We start from the raw sequence: 19,256 nt of genomic DNA, 5'->3' as shown, positions 1-19,256 counted from the left end.
AAGAAAGAAAGAAAGAAAGAAAGAAAGAAAGAAAGAAAGAAAGAAAGAAAGGAAGGAAGGAAGGAAGGAAGGAAGAAAGAAAGAGAAAGAAAAAGATTGATCGATCTTGGAGAAAGGTAATGGATTTCTTCTCTGTCCACCTGCCTCCTTTTTCCTAACTATTGCGTGATTGAGCCATTTGAACCTCTGCGGGTAGGGAATGCAGCCTACCTCTTCTCCTTTTCTCCCCGCCTGCCAGGGAGGCCTTGCCTTGCAGTTAAGATCCAGGACTTGAAAGAACACCATCCTTTACCCACTGTAGTCTTTTCCCTTATACATGTCAGTCTTTTTCCTAAGGTCAGCAAATGCAGCTTCCTCCAGCCTGTCCTCTGGACTTCCTTTTCTCAGCATTCAGTGTAGCCACGGGCTCGGCTAGTTACCAGCTCCCCACCCAGCTTATATGATTTTGTCAATAAAATTGGCTGATTGACCAGTTGAGGATGAGCTCTGAGGAAGTCTGATCAACTGCTTAATGATTGGGCCATATCGATCAGGAATGGTTAATAGAGTTCCACAAGTTGACATTTCCTGGGGCTTCTGAGAAAAGTGTATCATTTGCAAAAGTGATGGAAAATTTAAGTCCCCCCAAAGAAGCCAGGCCAGTCATTGGCAAATTGACTAGAGACTGTAGTGTCTTCTGTTTGGGTCCTGGATAATTTGTGTAAACTTTTTCTCATGGCCAGATGTGTGCGTAGAAATGATTTGTGTGATATTAACACCCAAACCCACACAGCCACTGAGAAATCACGTCGCTGCCGTGTTCCTACCTAACATTCCCTCCTCAAGATTTCTAGGCAGCCAGCTAGGAAGGTTACCTAGTAGCTCTGGTTAGTCTTTCTTTTTTGAACATAAACTGGGAAAGCAGTTAATATTTTCTCTCTTTTTTCTTTTTCTTTTTTCTTTTTTTAATTTGACAGACAGAGATCACAAGCGGGCAGAGAGAGAGGAAGAAGCAGGCTCTCCGAGGAGCAGAGAGCCCGATGCAGGGCTAGATCCCAGGATCATGACCTGAGCCGAGGGCAGAGGCTTTAACCCAATGAGCCACCCAGGGACCCAATATTTTCTTATTTTTAAAAGTTCAATAATTTTGAATAATTTCAGAATTATTATCAGGAGCTCCTAAGTGACTCAGTCGGTTAGGAAGCTGACTTTTGATTTTGGCTGAGGTCATGAGCTCAGGCTCATGGAATCAAGCCCCATGTCAGGCTCTGTGCTGAGGCATGGAGCCTGCTTGAGATTCTCTCTCTCTCCCTCCTCCCCTTCCCCCCTACTCACTCTGGCTTTCTCTCACTCTCCAAATAAATAAATAAATAAATAAATCAGTATTCATGGAAATAGAAGTTTCCTGAAAGCTGATCACTAATGCTGAGTATCCATAGCCCTCGGGGCGGTCGGTGCCAACCTGACCACAGCCTTGGCAAGGATTCCAGATGCTCCTCTCCTTCCTGTGGAGAAGGCAGGAAACCAAAGTACAGAATTCCTTCAGTTTGTGAGGAGAAAACTAGACCTACATCTTTTCATCCTTCTATCAAAAGGAGATCAGCTCAGTTTGACTCAATGTTCTTATCAATTGCAAAAGGAGTTTAGTTCAATTCCAAGCTTTTCTAATTTTAATAAGGAAGCCCGCTGTTTGTGTAGGATGGCTTAAAGGAAGCCCAAAGGGGTCTGTGCCACCCATAAACCCTCTATTATCTAAACAGGGTCCTAGCAGGTGGTGCAGAGGCTCTCCATGGAGAGGAGGGAGCCTGAGGCGGACCCCTGCCCTCACCCACAGGTGTCTTCGGAAACTTGGGCCCCACGGCTCCCTCCGTCTCCTTGGGACCAGCCGGATGCTGTGGGAACCCAGACCCCACAGTGAGTAAGAGAAAAGGACAAGTGCCAACTTCCCTGCAAGGTCAGAACTACCCCAGGCAGTGAAACCAGCGCAGAGAAAGCGAGTGGAAGCCCTTGGGGCAAGAATTAGCTTCAAAAAGGATGTTTGTGTTGGCCTCAAGCTTTGGACAGTACCAGGGAAGATGCAAATGTGGAGAAGGCTGCTCTGGGCTGCAGAGATGGCACAGAGCCCACCAGGCAGGAAGACCAGAGTGGAAGGTGTCCGGAGTGGGGCGGAGGAAGTGAGAATCTCAGGCCCTCCACAGAAAGGAGGCGGCAAAGGGAGCACTGGGCAACTGAGGCGCAGTCTGGATTGGGGAGAAACCTGAGCTGGAGACTCTGAGTGTGCGCCCTCAAGCTGTCAGCTCCCCACCGCTACTCGCCCTGAGCTTCCCCTCTCTACCCCCAGCCTGCAGATGAGGGACACGCAGGAGCTCTGTCACCTACAGGCCAGGGCGGAGAGGGAGTTGACCATGGCTTTCCAGTCCCCATGCCGATGAAGGGGTCAGCATAGGAGATGCTCAGTTGGGTGCCCCTGCCATTACGGCTGGCGGCTGGCGTTGTCCTTCCTATGCAGAATGGAAAGGGAAAAGGAATGCACACCTGTTTCATTCTTTCCCATAATGGGATTGTACTGGCCTTCTTTGAATAAAAATATTAGCCCCTGCTGGAGGGAATCAGGACTCAGATAGCCTGCTGTTGGGATGCTTTCACCCACCTGAGATGCTCTTGCCTGGGTAGGGTGTGCAAATTAACATTCTCAGCATCCTTCAACCACAACAAATCAGCTTCGGAAATTCTTAGGGAACAAACCTCACTCCAGCTTAACACGTGTGTTTGGTTTGGTTTGGTTTGGTTTGGTCACAGGGCACGTGGATTTTTAGCAAGTAGATTATAATGCCTGCCTTTAAAAATCTCCCCTAAAAAGTAGAGCCCCCTGTGCATTATAGAAAAGAGAAATCCAAATTGCTTTCATCTTAAGCTGATGCCCACATGCAGCACTTTAGAAAACTCAGGCCCCACAGCCCTGCCTCTGAGGGGCGGCTGGGGAGTTGGAGAGGCATTGTGTTCTGTGATGGGAGAATATTACTCTGTTTGGAGAGAAATGCTGGAATATAAGGTTATTTAAAAAATTTTATAAAATTTTACACAGCCCCATTTTCTCTTCAAGTCAATTTCCTAAAATGTTAATTTGCCCATGGTTCAGAGGGCGGGAGGGATGAATAGGCAGAACATAGGAACTTTTAGGGCCATGAATCTCTTCGGTATGACACTGCCGTGGTGGCTATATGACAGACCCATTTGTCAAACCCACAGAATGTGCACTGGGACAGACAAATGAACCTCAGTGTAAACTATAGACTTTAGTTAAGAATAATGTATCAGTAATGAAATGACTGGGTGGCTCAGTCATTCAGCCTCTGCCTTCCGCTCAGGTCATGCTCCCAGGGCCCTGGGACTGAGCCCTGCATCAGGATCCCTGCTCGGTGGGAAGCCTGCTTCTCCGTTTCCCACCCACCCTGCTTATGTCCCCTCTCTCGCTGTCTCTCTCTCTGTCACTGTCACATAAATAAAATCTTTAAAAAAAAAAAAAAAGAACAATGTATCAATACTGGTTCATCAACTGGAAGGAACTGGAACAAATGTGCCTTACCCATCATGCAAGGGGTTAAGAGGAGAAACCGAGGGCGGGGCCAATGTATGGGAACTCTGCATTTCTGCTCTCACTTTTTCTGTACACCTAAATCTGCTCTAAAAATAAAACGTATTCATTAAAACATGTTAATTTGCCAGAAGCAAACAAGGTCTGGGGGAGTATGGAAGTGGCTTATAGAGAGAGACAGAGCTACTTGGGGCTAAGAATGTAAAATGACCAAGCACCACAGCCCATAACGGGAACAAAGGGACAGGGGTCTTCATCATAGTGGCTGCTCTGAGGTCATCTGGTGAGCCCTTAAAAATCACTACCAGAAGAAGCAGTTTCTGTAAGCACTGGGGAGGAACCTTGCAAATGAGATTCTTCTCCGGGTAGATTTTTGAGTACACTTTTTCCTCTCTTAATCAAAGGGACTATTGGAAACTGCAGATTATCTGCTAGTCATTTTCTTCTTAAATCCCATTCATTTCTGCATTCCATCTGATCAGAGTTGAAATCACCTTCCATGATCTCAGGGTTCTGTGATCGAGTCCCACATCTGGCACCCTGCTCGGCGGAGAGTCTGCTTCTCCCTCTGCCCCTTTCTCCCCCGCTTGTGCTCTCTCTCTCTCAAATAAATAAATAAAAATCTTTAAAAAAAAAAAAAAAAAAAGGAATGGATGACCTTCCAGTGGGACTTCTGTTCAGGGGTCCACCCGAGTCTAAAATCGTTGTTTTAACCCCAGGCTAAGGATGTCACTTCATGCATCTTTAGCTTGATCCGGGTGGCAGGCTGTGAGAATCTGATGGCACAGACAGGTGTGCAGAAGCTGGTCTCCACACAGGGTAGGGGCCCACACACTCCTCCTCTTGCTGGTGCACCAGCTCTCTCCCCCTGCCCCCATGCGGCAGGAGCCTTAGCATTTCATGACCCCATGTCCATCGCATGAAGCTGCACTCAAACTGAGAAGGAGCCTTCGGAAGTCAGCCGACTGGTTTGGCTTCTAGGGTGTCTCTTTTCATTACTACACTTAGCGTTAATGGAACCCAGGAGTTCTTTCTTGAGAGAGAAAGAAAAGCCATAGAGACTTCTTAAACCTTTCCCTTTTATAAGTAAAAATGGCTGTCACAGATGAATTCCAGGAATATAGGTAACAAATAGTTCGCTACAGGGATTGTCACCTTCTGGAGCAGGATCCCAAATTGTTTTCTGATGGGAGACAATGGTAGGAAGTGTGAGAGAAATAAGATTTCAGGTCTCCCAGACCACTGGTCTGCAGCTGTTCGAGGTACTGTGATAAGACCAGAAGTCATCAAATGCCCAGGTGCCCTTTCTGCTGGACACTGGTATGAGAGTCATGGAGAGTTTCAAAGGCAGCAAAGAAAAACTTTGCAAAAATACCCAACTTCCTCTACGTGCCTCCCCTCCGTCCTCCCCCTACGCCACCCTCCCTCGCGTCAGGGACTGTACAGAGCAGCTTAGCAACTGCATTTTCGGAAGATGAAGGATCATGGGTTTCTCCAGCCAGTAGTGTTCGGCTCTGTGGACAGAGGCTAATGGAATGTGGGCATTAGACGGTGGGTGGGCTGGGACCTTCTGGAAGTGGAGTTTCCTCAGAGTTCTCTCTATAAAGCAGACGGGGGGCGGGGCATGGAGCAAAGATGTTGTGTGGGACCTGGGTTATGGGCACAGGGCCGTGCCAGGCTGAGAAAGGCAGAGAGACTAAGGATGTGGCACCTAGAAGGATGTGGCTGTAGACCCTGAGATCAAAAGGGTGGAAACACACTGGAAAAATTTAAAAGGGTTCATTGGTGGGGCCCTCACTTAAGCTTCCAACTCTCGATTTCAGCTCAGGTCATGATCTCAGGGCTCTGGGATCGAGTCTGAAGTCAGGATTCACGCTCAGTGGGGAGTCAGCTTGAGATTCTCTCTCCTGCCTCTCTCTCTCTCCCTCTGCCCTCCGCCCCCGCTCTGGTCAATGGATGAATAAATAAATAAATAAATAAAAGATTTTAAAAATATACAAAGGAACCCATTGGTTCCTCACTTAGGAACATCCAAAATTCCCTGAAGTAGGGACCATCCAGGCAAGGCTGTGCATTAGTGTCTGGACATAGGCTACAATCGATATTTTGATCCAGAAAGCTACTCTTCCAAGACGTGTCAAAACATCACCCCTCTGGGCTCATCCTCTCTGAGGTGGCTAGCTGGGCACCAATGCCATTGCTCCAGGAATTAGATGGAGGTTGGACGTTGGCCAGGGTTTGTAGGGGCCCAGAACCCCGGCCAGAACTCCCATCAATTCAGCTCCACTCACTACAAATTAGGTGGCCTCGAGCAATTCCAGAGGCAAGCAGATTTCCTCCAGCAAATTTCCACAAAGTGCCCTTCCGACACCCTCAGCCTTGTGTGCTGTGGGGCTTAGCAAGACCATCCCGAAATCCTGGTTTCACCTATGTCTTTCCCTCTCTTCCCAGCAAGGCTCTCTTTTTCATAATATTGCCCGTCTTGGGGCACTTTACTGAGTTGTCACCTCTTAATTTGGCAGAACTTGCCTCTGTCCTAACGGAAGACCGATCAGGGCCTGGCAGTATATAATGTACTCGGGTGACGTGCATTCATTCATTCGTGGAGCTCTGGGAGATACCTGTCGCTTGCAAGTGCTGAGCTAGATGGCCACAGAGTGATGACAGTGGTCCCCACTTACCGGAGGGAATATCTTCCAAGACCCCCAGTGGATGCCTAAAGCCAGGGGTGGTACTGAGCCCTGCATACACTGGCTTTTTCTACACACACATAACTACGATAGAGTTTAATTTATAAACTAGGCATAGTAAGAGATTAACAGCAATGACAAATAATAACAGAACACTTACAGCCATCTACTTAATAAAAGGTATGTGCATGTGGTCTCTATCGAAATGTTATCATGCTGTAATCGTCGTCCTTGTGATGACGGGAGATGCCCGCATGACCAGGTGAAGGGACGTGAAGGGAGCAGGCGTTAAGACATAGTGTGAGGCTACTGCTGGCCTTCTGACAACACGTCAGGACGGGATCCCCTGCTTCCAGACCACAGCTCATCTCGTGGTGACTGAAACCACGGAAAGTGAAATCACAGATATGGGGAGACTACTACACAGCATAGTCCGGACTGGACTCCTTCCCCTGGGAGCATCCTTCCCGCCCATCCCGTCCTGAGCTCACCCCTTACCACTCCCCCTCTTCTCTCCACTCTGCCTTCCTGAGTGCTCTGCACATGCACTCCTGCCTCCAGAACTTTGCACCTGCTGTTCCCTCTCTCTGGAAAGCTCTTTCCCCAGATCTCTGCGTGACTCCCTCTCTCCCTCCCCTCGGGTCTTTACTCCCTGAGCCTTCCTTTGTCCCCCCCCAACATCTTTGTCTGACTTGTGTTTTTTTCCTAAGCAGTTCTCATTATCTAACACGCTATATATTCACTCACTATTCATCACTTGAATGGAAGCTTCCCAGTGGCAGGATGCATGTCTCTTTTGGTTCCTACTGTTTCCTCTGCACCCAGAACAGTGCTGGGCACTGGTGAATGTTCAATAAATATTAGTGGAATTAATAGTTGAAAGTTGAACGAATAACAACAAAGGAGGTAATTAAGCATGAAATTTGGTCACATTCTGGCCAAGGAAATAGGTGATAGGTAATAACTGATCTAGCTTAGTGCCATGCTTAGCGTAGCACAGACTTGTCATGATGCTTGTCCTTTGTGGCCTCAGCGGTCCCTGGGACTCATCACCTCTTCTCTAAGAATTAACTTTAAGTCTGGGGAAACAGAAGGTGCTCGTTTGCACGTGGGCCCGTTTTTTCTTCCCCTGTATGCACACATGACATCCATTAGCCGTAATGGGCATGACAAACACATCCAGAAAAGAAGGAAACCCACATGACTGGTGTGTCCCCAGCACTGAAGAAGTGAGGTTTCTGGTTCCCAGACACCTGGCGTTAAGATAAAGTAAGAGTTAAAATACCAATAAATGTGCTTGGTCCTCCAAGAATGCATCAGATTTTCAGCGATCGCCTGGAAATAGAGGAGGACCTTATTGTTCTCCGGGTAAGAAAGCATTTATTCAAACAGTTTTCAGTGAAGAGTTAGCCAATATAAACACCAAAAGAGCTGCTCTCCTAAAAAGAGATTCAATTAAGCATCAGTGCAATTGTACGGAGACCATGTTGAACACCGAGGTGGCCTGTTTTTCTGGTCATTATTAATCCTGAGATCTTAATGATGCACAACGTTTGTGTCATTGTCTACCCAAATGTAATTTGTTTATGCAGCAGTTCAGCTAATCCTGCAATCTGTTTTTCTCAAATGAGGGCAGATAATGGAGACACCGTTCTTTACAAGTCTTCAGGCTTTTAAATTCTGATAAAATCAGGATTCTTCGCTGGGTCTTGCCCCAGCTCTGAATTAAACCACTTTAAATGTAATTATGGAACCTGGCCTTACATCAGGAACATCCATTTAAAAAATTGATTGGCTAGGCTGTTCCACGAGGCATTTTATGAGCAAACGATTGCAAAGGGGCCAGAACTGTAATTTATAAAGGCAAAAAAGCAGGTAAATACTTTATTAGTGGTAATGAGAGGGTTTCCAGCTAACTGAATCTTTTCTTTCCTCCCTAGCTACTTCATGGAGCCATGGTGCATGGCCCTCTTTCACGATCGTTTTATTGATCTAAGGAAAGAGTTACGCCAGATCTTGACCTCCAAGGAGGTAAGAGTGATTAATAGATATGTGAGTTATTCCTTGAAAATTACAAGCAGTTTATAGTCGTTGATCATTTAGACTTTTGTCTACAGTCTCCTTTTCGGTTTTACTTTTAAGGCCAACAATACTTCCTATAAACAAGCTAGGGAGCATGCGAGCACGAACATCGTGGTACTTCTGGAAAAGTGTGTTATTTAAATCTTTTGGGGAGAGGCAGATTTCTTTCTCCTTTTTACACATAACTGTATTTCCATTATCAGCTAACAGTGTCCGCTGGAAACTGGGTCTGAGTTTTATCTACTTGTTCTCAAGAACGAACATTGAATTCCTTTAGTTTCTGCCCACACTTGCTAGCCATTCACTAAACATGTGTGCACGTGTGTGCGCACGTGTGCGTGCGTTGTTATACAAATGTAAAGGGAAGACATAAGATGTCCAAACACACCCCTTTAATATCCAAAACCTCTTTCTCAAAGTGATAATTGACTGGAAGTTAGGCTACATTTCCCAAAGTCTCCATGCTCAGCAAGAAATTTGACTCTGCAATGTCAATCATGAAATACTTGGGAAACTTCAAATTCAGTTCTTTCATTCAACACGAGAGTCCTTACGGGAGCTGTGGAATGTTAGCATCTATGCTCAAAAAGTGGTCAGATATCCATCCTAGATTCTCCCTTGCTCCACTTGGACAAGGGCGGGGGCACAGCTTAACCTCACTGTGTTTTATTGTCTTCATGGTCAAGTCCTGCGACTCTGTTATCAATTCCACTTGAGAGCACCTGTGCCCCTCGAAGGTTCCCATGGTGAAGGCCACCATCTTGGGCAGCACAGATCATGTGCCGAGCCCCAGCGGTATGAACCACCTCCCTTAACCATAATGAGAGCCATTCAGGACACTCTACTGTTACAGTTTTGACTTTATCAATGAGGGGGCTAAAGCTGAAAGATTTTAAATGACCTGCTATGGGTTACAGAGCTAGGCTGTGGCCAGCAAGTTTCAGACTCAAGGATCCCTTGGCCTGAAGCCAGGTATACAGGCAGTGAGCCATATGGACTAAACTGCTGGGCTTGGTATCTCCTCTTCATCGCCTGCCCCCTTTTCAGTTTTATGCCGGGGGTCCAAGATGGGAAATTGAAATAACTGTACTAATCCAAAGCAGATTCAAATTGGGGGAAATAGGTTTAAAGTATAAATCAAACTCAGTTGTCTTTAGGACCCACACAGATAGGAACCAGGCAGGTAAAGGTACATGAGGGAGGCCGAGGGGACTGTGACCATGCAAAGGTCATCCCCTGCTGAAGTCACTCAAATCTGAATAAATGCTACAGGTTTAACAGGTCCCCCACTTCATGCTAAAACTGAGGGAGTCAGCTGAGGTTGAAACATGAGCTCGAGTTGTGAGCCTGGTGTTTACTGAATTTCATTCAAATCCTAGGCCCCTCTCTTGCTCTCAAAATGCATTCTGTGGTTCATTACTGCACCACAGCAAAGACTCATTAGTTTTCTAGTTATTCCATCAAAACTCTGTGCCTAAGTCCTTCTACACCCCCAGAATCGAGCTCCTCTGTTAATATTTCGCACAGAGCCAAGGAGTTTTAGAAGTCAAGCTTAAAAGGGAAGCTGTCCTCTCATTTTTTCAAGTAAACCACAAAACCCAACAATAGTCGCTTTTCACGGTCCTGACTGAGACCCCTTAACCTTTTATCCAGAGACAGACATCTGCTCTGGGTCAGTTTGTTATGTGTGAAGTCAGCACGGACAACAGGCCCTTTCAGTAGACCAGAAGGGACCATGAACATTTGTGGAAGACACACTGAGGGCTCCCCCACCATTCTTGTGGCTTTTCTAGATTTCTGGGAAATGAAACTTCTGGAAGAAGAGCTTCCACTGATACCTTGCACTGCTTTCTGCATTTCCATTTGTCAAGTAGGCAAAGCTACAGGGAAAGGTGGTGCCCACAATGGTGTCTGCCTCTAGCTCAGACCCGTCTCTGCGGAGCAGAGATGACCTGTTCCCACCTCAGAGAGCTGTGGGAGGAGTGAAGGAGGGATCACATGCAAGTAAATGTCACAGAAGAACAGCTCCCAGGAATTGCTGGCCCCCACAAATAATGGCAGTGGAGACCGGCTGGCAGTGGAAAGAGGGCTCAGATAAGCAGATAAGCAGACATGCAGGAGTTCATTTAAGAATCTTGCGATAGGGGGCACCTGGGTGCCTCAGTGGGTTGGGCTTCTGCCTTTGGCTTCGGTCATGGTCCCAGGGTCCTGGTACCAAGCCCCGCATCAGGCTCTCTGCTCTGCTGGGAGCCTGCCTCCCTTCCTCTCTCACTGTCTGCCTCTCTGCCTACTTGTGATCTCTGTCTGTCAAATAAATAAATAAATCTTAAAAAAAAAAAAAAAAGGAATCTGGCAATAGGAAAAGAAAGAGCTAGCCTTCACTAAAGAATGATGGTAATTCTTATCCTCAAATATTGAGATGAACGTGACCCACTTCATTTCACTTCTAGCTTGGCTTTAGGAAATTACAGGAGTCCAGTCCCATCAACTATGATATCCTATAGCTCTCCCTCTACATGAAGAAAAGGGAGTAAAAGACTATTATCTTTGACTGTTTTATTTTAAAAACAAGCTCATTGTAAGACTTCACAAGTCCTTTCATGGAAGTAAAGAGGAACATATTATAAACCCACTGGGACTGCTTTTAGCAGTAGCTTAAGCCAAAGAATCACTGACCAATGTGAAATTTTGTATAGTCAAGATCATTTCTCAAAAAGATAACAATTATAGAAAAATATTATAAAAATATATGCACCTAACAACAAAATCCATATATATATATATATATATAGAGAGAGAGAGAGAGAGAGAGAACTGTTGATAGGAATCAAGGAAGAAGTAGTTCTAAATTAAGGGCTAGGGAATTCCATATCTCACTTTCAATAATGGATAGAACAACCATTTTTCTTATTGATATTGATATTGATATTGATATTCTTATTGATAGAAGATCAATAAGAAAATAGGGCACTTAGACAACACTATAAAACAAATAGACCTAATAGACACACACAAAACACTTTACTCAACAGCAGCAGAATGCACATTGTTCTTAAGCATACATGGAGCGTTGCCCAAGACAGGCCATATGTTGGGCCACAAAACAAGTGTCAATAAATTTTCAAAGACTTAAATCATACAAAGTATATTCTCCAACTTCAATGGAATAAAACTGGAAATCAAAAACAGAAGGAAATAATTCCACAAAATTGTGGAAATTAAACACAGACTCTTAAGCAACTTCTTTGATTTTAAAGAAGAAATCAATGAGATATTAGAAATACTTAGAAACAGGGTGCCTGGGTAGCTCAGTGGGTTAAGCCTTTACCTTTGGCTCAGGTCATGATCTCAGGGTCCTGGGATCGAGCCCTGCATTGGGCTCTCTGCTCAGCAGGGAGCCTGCTTCCCCCTCCCCTCTGCCTGCCTCTCTGTCTAGTTGTGATCTCTCTCTCTCTCTCTCTCTCTCTGTGTCAAATAAATAAATAAATCCTTTTTTTTTTTTAAAGAAATACTTAGAAACAAATGAAAAAATCACAACGTACCAAAACTAATGAGATACAGCTAAAGCCATTTTCAGAGGGAAAACTGTAGTTACAAATACCTGGAGTTATATAAAGGAAGTATCTCAAATCACTAACTGAATTTTATACCTTAAGGGACCAAACTAAACCCCTACTAGCAGAAAGAAGAGAATTATAAAAATTAGAGTAGAGAAGTAAAATAGGGAGTAGAAAACCAACAGAGAAAATCGGTGAAATCAAAAGATAGTTCTTTGAAAAGATCAACAAAATTAACAAACCTTTAGCTAGACTAAGGATAAAGACTCCAATTATTAAAATCAGAAATCAAAATGGAAGGGATGCCTGGGTGGCTCAGTCAGTTAAGTGTCTCATTCTTGATTTCAGCTCAGGTCATGATCTCAGGGTTGTGAGAGCAAGTCCCAAGTTGTGCTCCACACTGGGCATGGAGCCTGCTTAAGATTCTCCCTCTCCATCTCTTAAAGAGAAAGAAGAAGAAAGGAAAGTGGGAACATTTCCGCTGATCTTACAGAAATAACAAACGATTATAAGAGAATGCTATGAACAATTGTATGCCAAGCAACTAAATAACCTGGAGGAAATGGACAAATTTATAGGAACATACAAACCACAAAACTGATGCAAAAGAAATTTTAAAAATCTCAACAGACCTATAGTAAGTTAAGGTATTGACTCAATCAAAAACCTCATGACAAAAAAAGAAAAAAAAGAAGTTCAAGATCAAGTGCTTTGCTGGCAAATTCTACCAAACATTTAAAGAATTAACAGGGGCTCCTGGGTGGCTCAGTGGGTTAAAGCCTCTGCCTTCGGCTCAGGTCATGATCCCAGGGTCCTGTGACCAAACCCCACATCAGGCTCTCTGCTCAGCAGGGAGCCTGCTTCCCCTCCTCTCTCTCTGCCTGCCTCTCTGTCTGTCAAATAAATAAATAAAATCTTTTTTAAAAAAAGAGAATTAACAGTAATCCTTGTCTAACATCTCAAAAAAAAAAAAAAATGGAAAGGAATACTTTCCAGCCCATTCTTTGAGGCCAGCATTATCCTGATACCAAAGCCAAGACATCAAAGGGGAAGAGAACTACAGACCAATATCCCTTGTGAATTTAGACCCAAAAATCTTCAACAGAATACTAGCCAACTAAATCCAGCAGTATATCAAAAGGATTATACACCATGGGCAAATGAGATTTACCCCAAGAATGTAAGAGTGGCTCACTATATAAATATCAACCAATGTAATACACCACAGTAATAGAATGAGGAGAGGAAAAAAAAAATGCTGTTATCTCCATTGATACAGAAAAAAACATTTGACTAAATCAAACATTCTTTCATGGTAAAACACACATACACATACACACACACACAAACACACCCCTAGGAATAAAAGAGGACTGCTTCAACCTGATAAAAAGGTATTTATGAAAAACCTACAGCTAAAACCACACTCAGTGAAAGACTGAAAGTTTTAGCTCTGGGGTCTGGGACAAGACAAGAAGGCCTTCTTTGACCATTTACATTTAACTTTGTATTGGAAATTCTAGCCAGAGCAATTAGGCAGGAAAAAGAATCAAAAGACATCCACATTGGAAAGGAAGAAGTAAAACCATATTCTGAGATGCCATGATCTCATATGTAGAAAATCTGAAAGAATCCACAAAATACTAGAGCTAATAAATGAATTCAGCAAAGCTACAGGATACAACACCAACCCACAATCATCAGTTGTCTACATTAGCAATGAATAATCCAAGAGTGGAATTAAAAAGACAATTCTATGTACAATAGCATCGAAAAGAATAAAATACTTGGGGACAAATTTAAACAGGAGGTGTAAGATTTGTACACTGAAAACCTCAAAAACATTTCTTTTTCTTTTTTTTTTTAAGTGTTGTTTGTTTTTTTTGTTTTATTTGACAGACAAAGATCACAAGTAGGCAGAGAGGCAGGCAGAGAGAGAGGAGGAAGAAGGCTCCCCGCTGAGCAGAGAGCCTGATGCGGGCTCGATCCCACGACCCTGGTATCTTGACCTGAGCTGAAGGCAGAAGCTTTAACCCACTGAGCCACCCAGGCACCCCTCAAAAACATTTCTGAAAGAAATTAAAGCAGAACTAAATAAATGGAAAGACATTTGTGTTCATGAATTGGAGACTCAATATAGTTATAATGGCCACACTCCCCAAAGCAATGTACACGTTTAATGCAATCCTATCAATGTCCCAATGACATCTTTTGCATAAATGGAAAAATTCAGAGGAAATACAACAGACTCCAAATAACCAAAACAACCTTGGGAATAAAAAAAAGCTGAAGGACTTACACTTTGCAATTTGAAAACTTACTATAATTCAGTAGTAACCAGGACAGCGTGGTACTTACATAAGGACAGATATATAGGCAATGGAACAAAATAATGGATAATCCAGAAGTAAAACCATTTACATGGAAAGATTTATATCATTAATCATTAGGGAAATGCAAATCAGAACTACAGTGAGTTACCACTTCACACCAACTAGGATGGTTATTGTTTAAAAAAAAAAGGAAATAAGTGTTGACAAGAAATAATGATACTGAAGAGGGAAGATGGTCACACTGAGGGGAGAGATGGTCACATGAAGGGGAGACGGTCACACAGAGAGGACACACTGTGAAAGACAAATGCACAGAAAATCTGTTTATGGTTTAGAGCAATATTTGCCTTAGATAAAAGTTCCAGTTTGTGATTTTATAGTATTTACCCCATGGTCAGAAAAGCACCATATACCATGAGACCCAAATCTTCTCTAATTTTTGTAAAGTCATATTTGCTTGATACAATTCTCTGAAAAACTAAGGAATCATGTGGATCATAAATCATGCTTGGGATCATTCTGGCAGCCCTCAAATGTTTCAGCCCCCCTAATATTAAGTCCTGGGCATCGGGTGCCGTTTTCTCTGTCACTGTTTTGCTGAGCTGATACAAATTTGAAGTCCTCTGAGCCCCACTGACTGTTCTTCCAGGTGAAGTATGTGTAATCTCCAACACCTTGTAGGGTCTCACTTAAATAATCCAGTGTTAACTGTTTTGCTTCCATATCTTTTGAACCTATTTTCCTATCTATAAAATTCTTACTATTACTAAATTAGTATCCATTAGAACTTTGCAAGTCATGTACTTTTTTCTTGTTCAAAAGAAAAATTATTGGAAGTTCAAGCAAATATACCATGAAAGTCCCCGCGACTCTTCTGTTGGGGTAATTTGGAATTCCTGTGGTGTTCAAAACACGTTCAGCTCAAAGCTTGGTGACGTACATAACCTCTTATCAATGGGCAGGTGTACGATGAAGCAAATAGGGTACAATGTGAGCCGTGGAATCCAATGGTGTCTGTGCAGTGGTGCTAAGTGTACAATTCAGTCAACATGCCTCTGTTTGAATATTTTTATAATAAAATGTCAGGAAAACACGTACTATATTACAGATATGCACAGCATATCTCAACTTTAAATAACTATTCTTGCTGAGCCTTATCTTTAAAGATGTCAATGAAATTTGACTTGACTAAGAATTTAAGGGTTTTTTTTTAAGATTCTCTTTATTTATTGGACACACAGAGAAAGAGATCACAAGTAGGCACGGAGGCAGGCAGAGAGAGAGGGGGAAGCAGGCGCCCCACTGAGCAGAGAGCCCCATCCCAGGATCCTGAGATCATGATCTGAGCCGAAGGCAGAGGCTTAACCCTCTGAGCCACCCAGAAGCCCTGAATTTTAGGGCTTTTAAATCCTATTTCTTGAGAGAACTATAGCCACACGAAACTTCTAGAAGTTTTCATGTAAAAATGTTTAATCACTTCCTTTCTTATTTTTAAAACAAGGGTGATCTATAATTTTTATCTGAGTATTAAGAACTTGACATTACTATTCTTGCTAAACCTTGAGAACATTACGTCAAGTGAAATAGGCCAGTCAGAAGAAGACAAATGCTGTTTGATCCCACTGACATGAAGTATCCAGAGTAGTAGATTCACAGACAGAAAGTAGGATTACATGGCACAATTCTGCTTTCTTATATGTGTGTCCTGGGTTACTATTTAAATAAATTAACCTTTATATTATTTTTTTTAAAAAGGGTTAAAGCGGTAAATCTTATGTGTATTATCCCACAAGTAAAAATAAAAATTTAGAAACCTGGGGGTGGGGTGGCGAAGACCGTCCTTGGGAAGATGAGTGCTTTTTTTCATTTTACTGAAACTGCCCTATTATTGTCCAAGTAATTTCTGTTATCTGGTCTCTTCCTGTGTTTTCCAGGAGGAAGACCTTCCCTCCATAGAACAGTTAGCCCGGCAAATAGAAGATGAGGAAATTAACCTGAAGGAGAAGCCCCGGAATTATCTCAAAAGAGTCTACCAGGAAACCATCTACAAGTCATTGGTGGAGAAGAGCATTCTTGACTACCTGCACTATAACCACTACCATCTGCCCATGTACGCGTGGCCAGGCATCATTTAGGGGTGGCCACGTCTCCACTTTGTTGTGTTCCCACGTGGAGTTCGGCGACGTGCTCGGTGTAAAAAGGAAACCTCTCTGAAGCCTGGCTTGACAACCAAGCACCACCGTGGTTTTGGGACTTCTTTTTCCACCTCCACAAACGGCTGTAGTTTTCTATCGTTCCAGTAGGTGGCGCACAGCCGTGGGTCTCTATTCTGGGGCAGGGAGATGCTTTTGAACACCAGGCTAGTTCCGGTGCAGAATAATCCATTTCAGCAATAAAATGGGATACACTGTGCAAGACTTGTTTTTACGTTGGGTGTGATTCTGATAGATTTCCCTAAATGCCCTGCCGCCAGTTTTCTCATTTCTTCACCTGTTTATCCAGTACTACTCCTTGGTGATTAAAAAAAAAAAAAGAAAGAAAGAAAAGAAAACCATGAGCCCAGTATGGAAAATCGGTGAAAGAGACGATGAGGAATTAGCCCTGTAATCCAACGTCATAAGAACTGTCTATGTGAACTTTGAAAATTAGGCAGGTGGTATCACAATTTCTGTATTTTGACGTTATAGGTTATGGGAATAAAAACTCTTAAGGTCACACTGGCTAACATGTTTTAACAGGTTTTAGATGAGAAAAATATTAGTGGCCAATCAATGCAGTTCATTTCCTTTAACCCTTAGCACATGCTTTGCACTGGGACCTCTGGTACATGTCACCTGTAACATGGCTCCAAAACCCTCTTTCTTATAAATAAAGCAAATTTAGTGCCCACTAGAAAACATATGGATGCAGGAACAACAATAGTTTTCATTTATTTGGACCTCTTTTAATAGTGTGACACAATTCACAACCGAATTTTTTGATCAACAGGGTTTAAAATCGTTTTCATGGGTGCAATTCTGGTTTTTCAAATATTTTTTTTGTATTTATGTCAACATTCAGCCAAAGTTGGCACAATTACACTTGTCACTCAGCTATTAGGAGGGAAAATCATAGTTGGTGTTACAGAATTATACACCCCTTATCAAACTGATACGTCTCAAAAAGACAATTGTTCCAGAACACTAGGTTTGAGTTTTCTGAAGCAGGCAAAAGCAAGCAATAAAGTCCGCTAATCGTTCACACCCGTATGTTTTACACAAATGTGTGGGTCACTTAGAGGGAGGCCCAGCTTCAGCCACATACTACAAACTCTGTAACTGAGAGAACAATACCTACCCTTTGGTTCTTCAAACTGCAAACCAACACACCTGAAACCACATTTCAGGGGCCACCACATAAGTCAGCTTGAGGATCTATTCACCCCCCCAAACTCCCTTCCCCGAGAGGTCGTGGGTGAAACTCATCAGAAAAAAGAGTAAGTTTCCGAGACAGGCCCTGGGACCCGTGGGTGGAGATTAACAACCACCTCAAAAAGGATCAAGGGTTAGGATTTCTGCAACCAAGTATTACCCTTGAAAACCTTTTAGTCACACAAATGCGATCCCACATTACAATGCCGACCTTAACATTGAATCACACATTCATGTGACAGTAAGTTTTTCTTTGCTGCTTTTGAAAAAGTAGGCTGGGATTTGAAAAATGTGCAGAATGGGCTTTAGTCTACAAAATGTCTGAGGAGGTCATTCTCACAACTGTCCCACATTCACAAAGTGAGTAATTTCCCAAGTCTGAGCAGGAACTTTGGCATCTCTGGGTGGACTTCAGCATTTTACCAAACCCAGGGGCAACTTCGGTAAGAAGAATAGAGAAGAACCCAGGGGTCATTGATTTGGGGCCTGACACTAGCTATGTTTAGGACTTCAAGAGAATAAAGGTATTTACTCCTCACTGATGATAAAGCCTTGCCAAAGAAAGCGCTTCCGAGAGAACAATATTTGGACTTCAGTGTGTGAGCAAAGATTCTGCCGAGACAGATGCATGCCTGAACTCCCTGAGTATTTCAGCATTTGCTGTTGAGCTGGGGACATTTTGGGCTCAAATGAAGGCAGATCTTGGAATTCGATCATTTTGAACAAAGCACAGTGACAAGAAAACACCAAAGTCAATTTCCCCAAGTCTTAGGCCTGCAATCACATGCACCTGACCATGTTTCCTGAGGCCTCTGACGCTGGTATGTGGGTGTGTGATAGAGGATACCCACCCCGTTTCCAAAAATGGCTCCTTGTATTACACCCAAATATCACAGGAAGGCCAAAAGGAAGCTGGTAGGGGAAAGGGAGCACTGCATGGAGGAAAAAACGTAAAGCCAGCCAGTCAATATTTACTCTTAGAAGAAGAGTGTGTGTGTGTGTGTGTGTGTGTGTGTGTGTGTGTGTGTGTGTTAGAGTGAGAGAGAACCCAGCTCTGGGTGAGAGAGCGCTAGCTAAGAAGCAGGGAGAGGGGCTCGAAAGTGCCGCTTGTGAGGAGCTGTTGATTGTTTTCTGGTTGAGAGAAGAGGTGATGATAAGGCTGGGATGCGGCGAGCGCCGGGGCCGGGGCCGCGAGCCGGCAGCTGTATGCTAATGCTCACAGAAACCAAGCCTCCGCATTCCCCATTAAAGCCGGCGGCCAGGAGGCCACACATCACTGAACAAATAGGCTCTCTCTAGACAAATAAAATAACACACGTTGGCCTACGGGGAGGGGGAGAGCCAGAGGGGGAGAAGGGTGGGGGAAGAGGGAGGGGGGAAGGGAAAAGAGCAGGGGAGAGAAGAGTCGGGGAGGAAAGGGACGGTCGGGCCGACGGGGGGGGGGGGGGGGGGGGGCGAGGGGGAAGGAGGGGTGGGGGGGGGGGGGAGAGGGAGCCGCAAGGGTAGAACCCGAGAGAAAAAAGGGGAAAGTCTAGGGAAGAGAAAGTTGAGGGTGGCTAGACTGGAAGTGGAAAGCTGGAGACCGGCGGGGGGCGGGGGGGGGGGGGGGG

General features: G+C 43.9%; 1 protein-coding gene across 1 annotated transcript in view; it reads left to right on the top strand.

Moving 5' to 3' along the window:
* CFAP61 (cilia and flagella associated protein 61) overlaps positions 1 to 16,951 on the top strand; it is a 281,559-nt gene extending 264,608 nt beyond the window's left edge. Inside the window, exons 26-27 of the mRNA XM_059406453.1 lie at positions 8,205 to 8,295; positions 16,171 to 16,951. Of these exons, the coding sequence (XP_059262436.1) occupies positions 8,205 to 8,295; positions 16,171 to 16,371 (292 nt within the window). The 3' untranslated portion in view covers positions 16,372 to 16,951. The remainder of the gene's footprint in view (positions 1 to 8,204; positions 8,296 to 16,170) is intronic.
* The last annotated feature ends 2,305 nt before the right edge of the window (positions 16,952 to 19,256 follow it).

The sequence above is a fragment of the Mustela nigripes genome, chromosome 7, assembly GCF_022355385.1.
Source record: "Mustela nigripes isolate SB6536 chromosome 7, MUSNIG.SB6536, whole genome shotgun sequence".
NCBI classification, from domain to species: domain Eukaryota; kingdom Metazoa; phylum Chordata; class Mammalia; order Carnivora; family Mustelidae; genus Mustela; species Mustela nigripes.
This window is presented reverse-complemented; position numbering and strand designations above follow the sequence as displayed.